The sequence below is a fragment of the Hyla sarda genome, chromosome 4 (genome assembly GCF_029499605.1).
Source record: "Hyla sarda isolate aHylSar1 chromosome 4, aHylSar1.hap1, whole genome shotgun sequence".
In the NCBI taxonomy this organism is placed as follows: Eukaryota; Metazoa; Chordata; class Amphibia; order Anura; family Hylidae; genus Hyla; species Hyla sarda.
The window spans coordinates 351,204,325-351,219,273 of record NC_079192.1 but is presented as its reverse complement, the minus strand read 5'-3'; the positions used below and the strand labels follow the sequence as shown (position 1 = coordinate 351,219,273).

The following is a 14,949-nucleotide window of genomic DNA, read 5'->3' as shown; positions in this document are numbered from 1 at the left end:
ATTTCCGAGAAGAAGGAGTGTACAGAGGCAGTGACGGGGTCATTGCGGTCCCAGAGCGGTGTGGCCCAAGCCAGGGCTTTTCCAGACAGCAGGCTGACTACGAAAGCCACCTTAGACCTTTCAGTGGGGAACTGGTCCGACATCATCTCCAAGTGTAATGAACATTGGGAAAGGAAGCCACGGCAAAACTTAGAGTCCCCATCAAATTTATCCGGCAAGGATAGTCGTAGTCCAGAAGCGGCCACTCGCTGCGGAGGAGGTACAGGAGCTGGCGGAGGAGATGATTGCTGGAGCTGTGGTAGTAACTGTTGTAGCATAACAGTCAGTTGAGACAGCTGTTGGCCTTGTTGCGCTATCTGTTGTGACTGCTGGGCGACCACCGTGGTGAGGTCAGCGACAACTGGCAGAGGAACTTCAGCGGGATCCATGGCCGGATCTACTGTCACGATGCCGGCTGGCAGGTAGTGGATCCTCTGTGCCAGAGAGGGATTGGCGTGGACCGTGCTAGAGGATCGGTTCTAAGTCACTACTGGTTTTCACCAGAGCCCGCCGCAAAGCGGGATGGTCTTGCTGCGGCGGTAGTGACCAGGTCGTATCCCCTAGCAACGGCTCAACCTCTCTGGCTGCTGAAGATAGGCGCGGTACAAGGGAGTAGACAGAAGCAAGGTCGGACGTAGCAGAAGGTCGGGGCAGGCAGCAAGGATCGTAGTCAGGGGCAACGGCAGGAGGTCTGGAACACAGGCTAGGAACACACAAGGAAACGCTTTCACTGGCACTAAGGCAACAAGATCCGGCGAGGGAGTGAAGGGGAAGTGAGGTGATATAGGGAAGTGCACAGGTGTAAACACTAATTGGAACCACTGCGCCAATCAGCGGCGCAGTGGCCCTTTAAATCGCAAAGACCCGGCGCGCGCGCGCCCTAGGGAGCGGGGCCGCGCGCGCCGGGACAGAACTGACGGAGAGCGAGTCAGGTACGGGAGCCGGGGTGCGCATCGCGAGCGGGCGCTACCCGCATCGCGAATCGCATCCCGGCCAGAGGCGGTATCGCAGCGCCCCGGGTCCGTGGAACCGACCGGAGCGCTGCAGTGAGAGGAGTGTAGCGAGCGCTCCGGGGAGGAGCGGGGACCCGGAGCGCTCGGCGTAACAGCTCATCAGTATCATTTTTATTTTGATGGTATTTTTTGATCACTTTTTATACATTTTTTGTGATATACAAAGCTACCAAAAATACACAATTATTTTTTTTTATATATATACCATTGACCGTGCGGTTTAATTAACTATATTACTAGTGGGGTACCACAGGGGTCAGTCAGTCTTGGGTCCTGTTCTATTTAATATATTTATTAATGAATGACCTTGTAGAGGGGTTGAATAGTAAAGTAGCAATCTTTGGAGATGATAGCGGTAAAGCGGTAAACACAATAGAGGACAGGGCACTGTTACAAATGGATCTGGATAGGTTGGAGGCTTGGGCTGGGAAGTGGCAGATGAGGTTCAACACCGATAAATGTAAGGTAATGAACATGGGGAGGAAAAATCCAGGCTGGGATTATGTATTAAATTGGAGCACACTTGGGACGACTGACATGGAAAAGGACTTGGGAGTTTTAGTTAACAGTAAATTTAGCTGTAGTGACCAGTGTCGGGCAGCTGCTGCCAAAGCAAATAAAATCATGGTATGCATTAATAGGGGCATAGATGCCCACGACAAGGAAATAATTATACCGCTGTACAAATCACTAGTCAGACCACACATAGAATACTGTGTACAGTACTGGGCACCAGTGTACAAGATATAGTGGAGCTGGAGAGGGTTCAAAGACGGGCAACCAGAGTAATACGGGGAATGGGAGGACTACAGTACCCAGAAAGATTATCAGAATTAGGGTTATTTAGTTTAGAAAAATGAAGGCTTAGGGGAGACCTAATAACTATGTATAAATATATCAGGGGACAGTACAGAGATCTTTCCCATGATCTATTTATACCCAGGACTGTATCTATAACAAGGGGGCATCCTCTACGTGTAGAAGAAAGAAGGTTTCTACACCAGCACAGACGGGGGTTCTTTACTGTAAGAGCAGTGAGACTGTGGAATTCTCTCCCAGAGGAGGTGGTCATGGTGAACTCTGTAAAAGCATTTAAAAGGGGTCTGGATGCATTTTTGGAGGGTAAGAACATCGCTGGTCATGTATATTAGATTTATAGGGACAGAACGTTGATCCAGGGATTTATTCTGACTGCCATATTTGGAGTCGGGAAGGAATTTTTACCTCTAGTATGAGGGTTTTTTGCCTTCCTCTGGATAAACTCTGTAGGACTCATTAGGGATATAGGTTGAACTTGATGGACTCTGGTCTTTTTTCAACCTTATGAACTATGTTACTATGTATATTATATTTAATAGTTTACGCACACAGTGATAGCAGATATGTTTATGTTTATTTTTGTTTACATCATTTTTTTTTTATATAGGAAAAGGTTGTCGATTCAAACTTTTATTAGGGAAGGGGTTAATTCACATTTATTAACATTTTTTTTTAAACTATTCTTCTTTTAGTCATAGGGGACTATTACTTGTGATCTTCAAACTGCATTCACAGTGTTAACGACACTCTACTCTATTGCTCCAGACTGCCATGGCTTCCTGGAGCATTGTAGCGCCAATCGGACAGTAAGGAGGCAGATATGGGCCCTCCTGCTGTCCTCTCAGCTTTCACTGCGGATATCCCTTTCATGTCCAACTGAGCTGCCAGGATTAGTTTTCTTACATTTTAAAAATGTAAAAAAAAAAAAATCCCGCCAGCTTTTTACATTTTAAGAGTTAATGCGGACATCACCCTGACTAGTCATGTCTGGCATTAGTCATCCGGCCGCTGTTTAGCCATGGGTCCGGACCATTCCGATACAACGAGCGCTCAGCTCCTAAATGCCCGTCATAGAACAGTAGTGTGCATCCTTAACCCCTTAAGGACCAATTGTTTTTCTGTTTTTGCACTTTCGTTTTTTCCTTCTTACCATTTAAAAATAATAACCCTTTCAATTTTGCACCTAAAAATCCATATAAGGGCTAATTTTTTGTGCCACCAATTCTACTTTGTAATGACATCAGTTGTTTTACCCAAAAATCTACGGCGAAACGGGAAAAAAAATCATTGTGCGACAAAATTTAAGAAGAAACACCATTTTGTAAATTTTGGGGCTTCCGTTTTTTTGCAGTAAATTTTTTGGTAAAAATGACACTTGATCTTTATTCTGGAGGTCCATACAATTAAAATGATTCCCTACTTATATAGGTTTGCTTTTGTCATACTTTTGGAAAAAAAACATAACTACATGCACAAAAATTAATACATTTAAAATTGTCCTCTTATGACCCCTACAACTTTTTTTATTTTTCCGCGTACGGGGTGGTATGAGAGCTCATTTTTTGCGCCATTTTTGTTTTGATCTGACTTTTTAATCCCTTTTTATTCCTTTTTTTATGGTGCAAAAAATTACCAAAAATACGCTATTTTGGACTTTGGATTTTTTTTGCGCGTACGCCATTGACCGTGCAGTTTAATTAACGATATATTTTTTATAGTTCGGACATTTACGCATGTGGGGATACCATATATGTTTATTTTTATTTTGTTTATATATTATCAAATTTGAGAAAAGGGGGGTGATTCAAACTTTTAATAAGGAAGGGGTTACTATGTGTGTTTTTAAACTTTTTTAAAACTTTTTTTTCTACACTTTTAGTCCCCCTAGAACCATATTGATCTGTGTGCTCTGCGCTCGATTGATAAAGCCTGGTCCTGCCAGGCTTTATCATTCTGAGTGCTGCAGCCGGCACAGGAGGTGAGGTAAGCCCTTTGGCTACCTCCACAGTGGATTGCCCCCCTGCGATCTCGCTTTGGGGGGGCGATCCACCCCACTGGACCACCAGGCATGGGATAAAGACACCTTTAGATGCTGCTGTCAGCTTTGACAGCAGCGATCTAAAAGGTTAATAGCCAGCCACGGCGATCGCCGCATGTCAGCTATTAACGTCGTTACCCCAGCTACAGGAATCTGCTGGGGGCCGGCTGGTATGATGCGGGCCCGAGTCGGGAGCCCGTGTCATACCCAGTTTACGGCACATGGACGAGCATAGACATCTATGGTTGTTAACGGGTTAACCCCTCAGATGCTGTGATCAATAAAGATCACGGCATCTGCGGCAGTGTGGGACCTAAAATGGCTGATCTAATCGCCCGTGGCACTGCCGCGGTGATCAGATCAGCCAAGATGGCGGACAGAGGTCTCCTAACCTGCCTCAGTCCATTTCCCGGGGTCTTCTGCACTGGTCTTCCTTCCAGCAGACCAGAGCAGAAGATTGCCGATAATACTGATCAGTGCTATGCCCTATGCATTGCACTGAACAGTATTAGCAATCTAATTATTGCTATAAATAGTCTCCTATGGCGACTATAAAAGTATAAAATAAATGTAAAAAAAAAAAATGAAAAAAATGTGGAAAGCCCCTCCCCCAATAAAGTTTTAATTCCCCCATTTACCCATATTAATACACAAAAGCATAAAAAAAAAGATAAATAATAAATATATTTGGTATCGCTGCATGCGTAAATGTAATATCAAAATATAATGATCCCCATACGGCAAACGGCATCAATGTAAAAAAAATATAATAATTTCCATGTTTTTTTGTCACATTTTTTTTTAACAAGCTGTTAATTACCATGGATTATCGCATGTCGCCATAGCACTGACATTAACTTGTATAACACCACAGGGTGAATTTAATATATATATATGTATATATATATATATATATATATATATATATATACATATATATATATATATATATCTCAACTGTCTCCGGAAAGTTAAACAGATTTGTAAATTACTTCTATTAAAAAATCTTAATCCTTCCAATAGTTATTAGCTTCTGAAGTTTTCTGTCCAACTGCTCAATGATGATATCACGTCCCGGGAGCTTTGCATGATGGGAGAATATCAGCTACCGGGACGTGAGTCATCAGAAAGCAGTTAGACAGAAAACAGCAACTCAACTTCAGAAGCTAATAACTATTGGAAGGATTAAGATTTTTTAATAAAAGTAATTTACAAATCTGTTTAACTTTCCGGAGCCAGTTGATATATAAAAAAATGTTTTGGCCTGGAATACCCCTTCAATATCATCTCTCCTAGCATCCCCTGCTTTGGTTTTCTTTAGAACAGAATTTCTTGAATGGACTACAGGAAGTACATCCATATTAACTTTTAACTTTAGCTCCTTGGAAACTATTAGAAAACGTTTCTCTTGGACACATTCATTGTTGTCTTGTAAAATAAATAATTAAATTAATTAAATAAATACTTTTAAAGGGTACCTCTCATCAAAAAAACTTTTGATATATTATAGATTAATGTATGCAGAATAACTTTATATTTGCATGTTATTAAAAAATATGCTTCTTTCTATTTAATTTTCCACTTTGAAGAAATGACCACTATGGGTCTCCCTACCAGTCCTGGCAGCAAGCATTTCAGACTCATGCTGGAGTCCTAAACACTACGAGCTGCCAGTCTGCTTTGTTCATAAAGGAGAACACTCAGAGCTGCTAGCCCACTTTGTTCACAGCCTGTTTGGCTGTGGACAAAGCAGGCTGGCAGCTCTGAGTGTTTAGGACTCCAGCATGAGTCAGAAATGCTTGCTGACAGGACTGATCGGGAAAAATACAATAGAAAGAAGCATATTTTTCATTAACATGGTATTGGAAAGTTATTCAACATTCATTAATCTAAAATATATCAAAAGTTTATTTGATGAGAGGTACCCTTTAAGGGTGTTTTTTTTTTTTTTAAACATACATTTTTTTCTGATGTTTTTAATTTTGTATCACCTTAACCCCTTCAGGACCAAGCCCATTATGGCCTTAAGGACCAGAGCGTTTTTTGCACATCTGACCACTGTCACTTTAAACATTAATAACTCTGGAATGCTTTTAGTTATCATTCTGATTCCGAGATTGTTTTTTCGTGACATATTCTACTTTAACATGGTGGTAAATTTTTGTGGTAACTTGCATCCTTTCCTTGTGAAAAATCCTAAAATTTGATGAAAAATTTGAAAATTTTGCATTTTTCTAACTTTGAAGCTCTCTGCTTGTAAGGAAAATGGATATTACAAATAAAAAAATTTTTTATTCACATATACAATATGTCTACTTTATGTCTGCATCATAAAAGTGACGAGTTTTTACTTTTGGAAGACACCAGAGGGCTTCAAAGTTCAGCAGCAATTTTCCAATTTTTCACAAAATTTTCAAACTCACTATTTTTCAGGGACCAGTTCAGGTTTGAAGTGGATTTGAAGGGTCTTCTTATTAGAAATACCCCACAAAAGACCCCATTATAAAAACTGCACCCCCCAAAGTATTCAAAATGACATTCAGTCATCATTTTAACCCTTTAGGTGTTTCACAGGAATAGCAGCAAAGTGAAGGAGAAAATTCACAATCTTCATTTTTTACACTCGCATGTTCTTGTAGACCCAATTTTTGAATTTTTACAAGGGGTAAAAGGAGAAAATGTATACTTATATTTGTAGCCTGATTTCTCTCGAGTAAGCACATACCTCATATGTCTATGTAAAGTGTTCGGCGGGCGCAGTAGAGGGCTCAGAAGGGAAAGAGCGATAAGGGGATTTTGGAGAGTACGTTTTTCTGAAATGGTTTTTGGGGGGCATGTTGCATTTAGGAAGCCCCTATGGTGCCAGAACAGCAAAAAACCCTCACATGGCATACCATTTTGGAAACTAGACCCCTTGAGGAACATAACAAGGAATAAAGTGAGCCTTAATACCCCACAGGTGTTTCATGACTTTTGCATATGTAAAAACAAAATAAAAATTTTTCACTAAAATGTGTGTTTCCCCCCAAATTTCACATTTTTCCAAGGGTTAATAGCAGGAAATACCCCCCAATATTTGTAACCCCTTCTCTTCTGAGTATGGAGGTACCCCATAAGTTGACCTGAAGTGCACTATGGGCGAACTACAATGCTCAGAAGAGAAGGAGTCATATTTGGCTTTTTGAGAGCAAATTTTGCTCGGGGGGCATGTCACATTTAGGAAGCCCCTATGGTGCCAGAACAGCAAAACACCCTCACATGGCATACCATTTTGGAAACTAGACCCCTTGAGGAATGTAATAAGGAATAAAGTGAGCCTTATTACCCCACAGGTGTTTCACGACTTTTGCATATGTAAAAAAAAAAAAAAAAAAATTCCACTAAAATGTGTGTTTCCCCCCTAATTTCACCTTTTTGCAAGGGTTAATAGCAGAAAATACCCGCCAAAATTTGTAACCCCATCTCTTCTGAGTATTGAGGTACCCCATAAGTTGACCTGAAGTGCACTATGGGCGAACTACAATGCTCAGAAGAGAAGGAGTCATATTTGGCTTTTTGAGAGCAAATTTTGCTCGGGGAGCATGTCGCATTTAGGAAGCCCCTATGGTGCCAGGACAGCAAAAAATACCCACATGGCATACCATTTTGGAAACTAGACCCCTTGAGGAACGTAACAAGGGGTACAGTGAGCATTTGCCCCCCACTGGTGTCTGACAGATCTTTGGAACAGTGGGCTGTACAAGTTTTCATTTTCACGGACCACTGTTCCGTCAGACACCTGTTATTTCTATTTTATTAATTAACATAATAGTCCTCTGCTCAGCATTTGTTACAAACTGTTCCTAATGCTGAAGCGGGCGCTGTGAGCTTGTGACGTCATAGTTCCGACAACTTATTACGTTACGCCACGCCGCCTCAATGCAAGTCTATGGAATTGGAAATGAGGGATGTCACTCCACCTCCAATAGACTTGCATTCTGGTGACGTGGTGTGGCCATCAGGTGTGGCCGTGGCTCTGATATTACAAGCTCATGCGGCCGGCTACATCATTTGCCAAAATTTGAAACAAACAATGAGCAGCGGACTACGCCTTTAACTTATGGTTGGGAAATTTATCAACACCTTTGGCTATGAAGAGTTTGTAGTTGCCGTAGGCAACCAAGCAGTTTGCATCTTTCCTTATTAAAAACATAAAGGCAAACTAAAATAAGCAAGCTGCTTTAGATATTTTTATATATATCAAATATAATTGATATATAGTATTGTTGACTATCATCATATTATGTACAGCAATATATATCCCTACTGTTGAGTGTTGTACACTTTTGGTGAACATGTTTGCCGATTACTGAATTGATGGTAATGTTGAAATTTATGTTTTTAAAATAAACTTTTCAAGCCTGAGAATTAAAATTGTCTTTTTTTAATATTAGTTTATTGATAATAACATTTACAGATTTCATATTGTGTCTATCTACTTATTAAAATTAACATTTGACAGCAATTTTTTTTTTTTATAGAAAGTACATGTAATTAAGTTGTTTCCTTATGTGGATTTATTGCAACCATAAAATTAATCTCTAGAATTTAAGTTCAAATGTGTACTCCTGTGGCCATGCTTTATGAATAACCTGTTCAGAAGGCTTTGATCATCGTCGGCGGTTGTGACGTCTCGACCACGTCACGTTTGTGGTCACCTCCACGCCCTTCCATTAATGTCTATGTGAGGGGGATTCACAGCGGAGACGCACCCTACCATAGACATCAATGGAGGTGTGGATGTTCCAACCAAAGTTGCGTTGTCATGACTTCACAACCGCCGATGCAGCATAAAGCCTTCGAAAAAGGATGTTTAGAAGGCAGCTGCACATGAGTAACCCTTTAACAGCTTGGTTACTTTCTCCAAAAATTAGCTCTCAATCTTAAAAAAAATTGTGGGAGATTTATCAAAACCTGTCCAGAGAAAAGCTGCCCAGTTGCCCATAGCAACCAAGCAGCTTGCTTCTTTTATTTTTAACAAGGCCTCCAAAAAATGAAAAAAAACAAGCTGATTGTTTGCTCTGGGCAACTGGGCAACTTTTCCTCTGGACAGGTTTTGATAAATCTCCCCCATTGTCATCCCCCGGATGCTCAAATGGAAAATTCTAGTTTTTTTATGTTATCTTTCAGGCAAAAATGATATTTAACGTGTTACTCCGGTCGAAAATCCTTTTTGTTACAAACAACTGTTGACAGAAAGTTAAACACATTTGTAAATGATATTTTAAACAAAATCTTTTTCTTCTAGAATTTTTTAGCAGATGTATGCTAAATAAGGTATGATTTTATTTATTTTTATTTTTAAATTTTTTTATTGTTAAAAAAATGCTCAAAAAGTCCCATACATACAAAAATGGTACCGATAAAAACTTCAGATCATGGCGCTAAAAATTAGCCCTCATACTGGCCTGTACACGATAAAATTAAAAAGTTATATGGGTCAGAAGATGACATTTTTAAATGTATAAAAATTCCTGCTTGTAGTTATGATTTTTTTCAAGAAGTACAACAAAATCAAACCTATATAAGTAGGGTAGCATTTTAATCATATGGACCTACAGAATAGGGAGAATGTGTCATTTTTGGCGAAAAATGTGTGTAGAAATTGAAGCACCCAAAAGTTACAAAATGGGTTATTGTTTTTCAATTTAGTCTCACATTTATTTTTGTGCCCATTTTGCAGTATATTTTTTGGTAAAATGACTGATGTCATTACACAGTAGATTTGGTGGTACAAATAAAAAAGCGATCTTATGTTTTTTTGTGCAAAATTGAAAGAGTTATGTTTTTTTAAAGGTTAAGGAGGAAAAAACGAGAATCCAAAAAGTGAAAATCCAAGGATCCTTAAGGGGGAAATTTTTACATTTGTGCAATTTTATTAATATTACAAAATTATTGTTTATAATTTGTGGAATCTTCAGGTGGCCAATTATTGTCAATCTAAGGTCCCTAATAGGATTTTTTTTTTATAGATTATAAGTTTTGTTACCTTCATTTTTATATTCTGCCCCTCATGATAATATATATATATATATATTTTTTAATCTTTCACATATAAATTATTGTTGTTTGGATATTATTATAGATATTCAAAACATTTGTTTAATTTTTAATTTTAAATAATATACCTTTTTTTTTAATCTGTAAAATGTATACTGTGCTCTGAGGTATGAGAGTATGGTTATTCATGACAACGTTGCTTATCCACTTGGGTTTTATTTTACACGTCATATGTCATGTGATTTTTATTTGTAAGCCGATTGGACCATTGCGCCTTTTCGCTCTGAAAAGGCGCAACTCACAGTTAGATGCCTAGTAATTTAGCACAAAGAACTTTTGAAAAGGAGCAGAGTTAACCAATCGGAAAGGTTGTTAACAACGTCCAATCACGATGGCTTTCTTTTGGCATGTGACCCCAGAGGTTCCAGAATAATCGCAGCAGGAGGAAGGAAGAAAAAAAGAAACTCTGTGCAGGAAGGGAACATGGCGACTCCAGAAGGTAAGCATTTATGAGATAAATTTTAAAGCAGCAGATAAAAGTAACCTTGATTTACAATCCTGGAATATCCTGGCCCTTAGACTTCAAAAAGGACCAGAGCAACATGAAGCGCTGTGACCGAATAGGATCGGGCCAGGGACAGAAGTTGGGGAAAGCATGCAGGCACAATGCTGAGCGATCTGACAGACGAGAATCAGGTAAACACTTTTATACAGTTCTTTATTAACCCCTTGGGGACGGAGCCCATTATAACCCTAAGGACGGGAGCATTTTCTGCAATTCTGACCACTGTCACTTTAAGCATTAATAACTCTGGGATGCTTTTACTTTTCATTCTGAAAAGTGGTAGTGGTAAATGGTAAATTTAGTTAGTGGTAAATTTTTGTCGATACTTGCATCATTTCTTGATGAAAAATTCTAAAATTTGATGAAAAAATTTAAAATTTCGCATTTTTCTAACTTTGAAGCTCTCTGCTTCATATACAATATGTCAACTTTATTTTTGTATCATAAAGTTGACATGTTTTTACTTTTGAAAGACATCAGAGGGCTTCAAAGTTCAGCAGCAATTTTCTAATTTTTCACAAAATTTTCAAAATCAGAATTTTTCAGTGACCAGTTCAGTTTTGAAGTGGATTTGAAGGGCCTTCTTTTTAGAAATACCCCATAAATGACTGCAGTATAAAAACTGCACCCCTCAAAGTATTCAAAATGACATTCAGAAAGTTTGTTAACCCTTTAGGTGTTTCACAGGAATAGCAGCAAAGTGAACTTGCATGTTCTTGTAGACCCAGTTTTTGAATTTTTACAAGGGGTAATAGGAGAAAAAGCCCCTCAAAATTTGTAACCCAATTTCTCTCAAGTAAGGAAATACCTCATATGTGTATGGCAAGTGTTCGGCAGGCGCAATGGAGGGCTCAGAAGGGAAGGAGCAACAATGGGATTTTGGAGAGTGAATTTTTCTGAAATGGCTTTTGAGGGGCATGTCACATTTAGGAAGCCGCTATGATGCCAGAACAGCAAAAAAAAAACACATGGCATACTATATTGTAAACTACACCCCCTCGGATGTGATGTTTTTTTTTCACCAAATTAAAAAATTTTACAAAGAGTAATGGGAGAAAATGGCCCCCAAAATTTGTAACCCCATCACTTCTTAGTATGGAAATACTCCATGTTAGGACGTAAAATGCTCTGCGGGTGAACTACAATGCTCAGAAGTGAAGGAGCTTTTGGAAAGCAAATTTTGCTGAAATGGTTTTTGGGGGGGCATGTCGCATTTAGGAAGCCTCTATGGTGCTAGAGCAGCACAAAAAGACCCACATGGCCTACTATTTTGGAAACTACACCCCTCAAGGAATGTAAGAAGGGGTACAGTGAGCCTTAACACCCCACAGGTGATTGACGAACTTTCATTAAAGTGGGACGTGAAAATGAAAAATTAGATTTTTAACACTAAAATGCTGGTGTTACCCCAAACTTTTCATTTTCACAAGGAGTAATAGGAGAAAATGCCCCACAAAATTTTTAACCCCATTTCTCTCGAGTAAGGAAATACCTCATATGTGGATGTAAAGGGATCTGCGGGTGCACTAGAGGGCTCAGAAGGGAAGGAGCGACATTGGGCTTTTGGAGAGCAAATTTTGCTGAAATGTTTTTTGGGGGCATGTCGCATTTAGGAAGCCCCCATGATGCCAGAACAGTAAAAAAGAACACAAAACACATGGCATACTGTTTTGGAAACTACACCCCTCACAGAATTTAATAAGTGGTGCATTGAGCACTTACACCCCACTGGCATTTGACAGATCTTTGAAACAGTGGGCTGTGCAAATGAAAAATTTCATTTTTACCGACGACTGTTCAAAAAATCTGTCAGACACCTGTGGGGCATAAATGCTCACTGCACCCCTTGTTACATTCCGTGAGGGGTGTAGTTTCCAAAATGCGGTCACATGTGGAGGGGGTCCACTGTTCTGGCACCTTGGGGGCTTTGTAAACACACATAGCCTTCAATTCCAGCCTAATTCTCTCTCAAAAATCCCAATGGCACCCCTTCTCTTTTGAGCATTGTAGTTCGCCCGCAGAGCACTTTACATCCACATATAGGGTATTTATATACTCAGAAGAAATGGGGTTGCAAATTTTGGGGGGCTTTTTTCCTATTACCCCTTGTGAAAATTTAAAATTTTCATGTCCAACTTTAACGAAAATTTGTCAAAGACCTGTGGGTTGTTAAGGCTCACTATACCCCTTGTTACGTTCCGTGAGGGGTGTAGTTTCCAAAATGGGGTCATGTGGGTGTTTTTTTTTTTTTTTTGCGTTCATGTCAGAACCGCTGTAACGATCAGCCACCCCTGTGCAAATCACCAATCTAGGCCTCAAATGTTTATGGGGCTCTCTCACTCCTGAGCCATGTACAGGGTGGGCCATTTATATGGATACACCTTAATAAAATGGGAATGGTTGGTGATATTAACTTCCTGTTTGTGGCACATTAGTGTATGTGAGGTGGGAAACTTTTCAAGATGGGTGGTGACCATGGTGTCCATTTTGAAGTCGGCCATTTTGAATCCAACTTTTGTTTTTTCAATAGGAAGAGGGTCATGTGACACATCAGACTTATTGGGAATTTCACAAGAAAAACAATGATGTGCTTGGTTTTAACGTAACTTTATTCTTTCATGAGTTATTTACAAGTTTCTGACCACTTGATGACCCTAAAGATAAAAGTCTAAGGGGGTCAAATTGGGAGACCTTGGGGGCCATTCAACTGGCCCACGACGACCAATCCACTTTCCAGAAAACTGTTCATCTAGGAATGCTCGGACCTCGGATGGTGAACCACCACATTATGGGTGTCAGGTCCGAGCATTCCTAGATGAACAGTTTCCTGGAAAGTGGATTGGTCGTCTTGGGCCAGTTGAATGGCCCCCAAGGTCTCCCGATCTGACCCCCTTAGACTTTTATCTTTAGGGTCATCTGAAGGCAATTGTCTATGCTGTGAAGATACGAGATGTGCAGCACCTGAAACTAAGGATACTGGAAGCCTGTGCTAGCATTTCTCCTGCGGTGTTGCTATCAGTGTGTGAAGAGTGGGAGAAGAGGGTTGCATTGACAATCCAACACAATGGGCAGCACATTGAACACATTTTATAAGTGGTCAGAAACTTGTAAATAACTCATGAAAGAATAAACTTACGTTAAAACCAAGCACATCATTGTTTTTCTTGTGAAATTCCCAATAAGTTTGATGTGTCACATGACCCTCTCCCTATTGAAAAAACTAAAGTTACATAGTTACATAGTTAGTATGGTTGAAAAAAGACATACGTCCATCAAGTCCAACCAGGGAAAAGTTGGATTCAAAATGGCCGAATTTAAAATGGCCGTCATGGTCACCACCCATCTTGAAAAGTTTCCCACCTCACATATACTAATGTGCCACAAACAGGAAGTTAATATCACCAACCATTCCTATTTTATTAAGGTGTATCCATATAAATGGCCCACCTTGTAGTTCATCTGCAGAGCATTTTACGTACACATATGGGGTATTTCCGTACTCAGAAGAAATTGCGTTAGAAATTTTGGCGGTCTTTTTCTCCTTTTACCTCTTGTGAAAATGAAAAGTGTGGGTCAACACCAGCATGTTAGTGTAAACATTTTACTTTTTTTACACTAACAGGCTGGTGTAGCCCCCAACTTTACCGTTTCATAAGGGGGTAAAAGGAGAAAAATCCCCCCAAAATTTGTAGTGCAATTTCTTCCGAGTACAGAAATACCCCATATGTGGCCCTAAACTGTTGCCTTGAAATACTACAGGGCTCTGAAATGAGAGAGCGCCATGCGCATTTGAGGCCTAAATAAGGAATTTGCAATAGGGGTGGACCCGGTTACAAGGATGGGGCTTGTCTCCACCAAAACCCTACAGCAGTGTTTCCCAAACAGGGTGCCTCCAGCTGTTGCAAGACTCCCAGCCTGTCAGGACAGTCTATGGCTGTCCGGCAATACTGGGAGTTGTCCTTTTGTAACAGCTGGAGGCTCCGTTTAGGAAACTGCCGTATGAGACGTTTTTCATTTTTAGGGGGGGGGGGGACATGTGAGGGGGTGTATATGTATATGTAGTGTTTTACTTTTTATTATTTGTTAGTGTAGTGTAGTGTTTTTAGGGTACATTCAAACAGGCGGGGGTTTACAGTAAGTTTTCCGCTGGGAGTTGGAGCTGCAGCGGAAAATTTGCCGCAGCTCAAACTTGTAGAAGGAAACCCACTGTAAACCCGCATTGACCTGACGAAGGAGGGAGCCCCTCCGAAACGCGTTGTCCAACTGAGTACCGATACTTTTTATGAATATTTAATTAAAAGCTATCAGTACTTCTCTGCACCCTCTCTGAATGCTGATTGACCCCGCCGGTTTAGCACTACAGCGCCGAAGTCGTCATCCACGGGAAGGTAACAGGGAACCCGTGCCGGGATTCCCACCTCCCACATCTGCAACAC

The 14,949-nt window shown here is 40.2% G+C and overlaps 1 protein-coding gene across 5 annotated transcripts in view; it reads left to right on the top strand.

Moving 5' to 3' along the window:
* LOC130267201 (uncharacterized) overlaps positions 1–14,949 on the top strand; it is a 62,461-nt gene that overhangs the window by 15,026 nt on the left and 32,486 nt on the right. For all 5 annotated transcript variants that reach the window (XR_008843091.1, XR_008843092.1, XR_008843090.1 and 2 more), the window contains 2 exons: positions 10,368–10,447; positions 10,528–10,644. Coding sequence is in view for 2 of the 5 variants with exons in the window: in XM_056516598.1 (XP_056372573.1) it covers positions 10,368–10,447; positions 10,528–10,644 (197 nt within the window). In the remaining 3 variants the exon portion in view is untranslated. The remainder of the gene's footprint in view (positions 1–10,367; positions 10,448–10,527; positions 10,645–14,949) is intronic.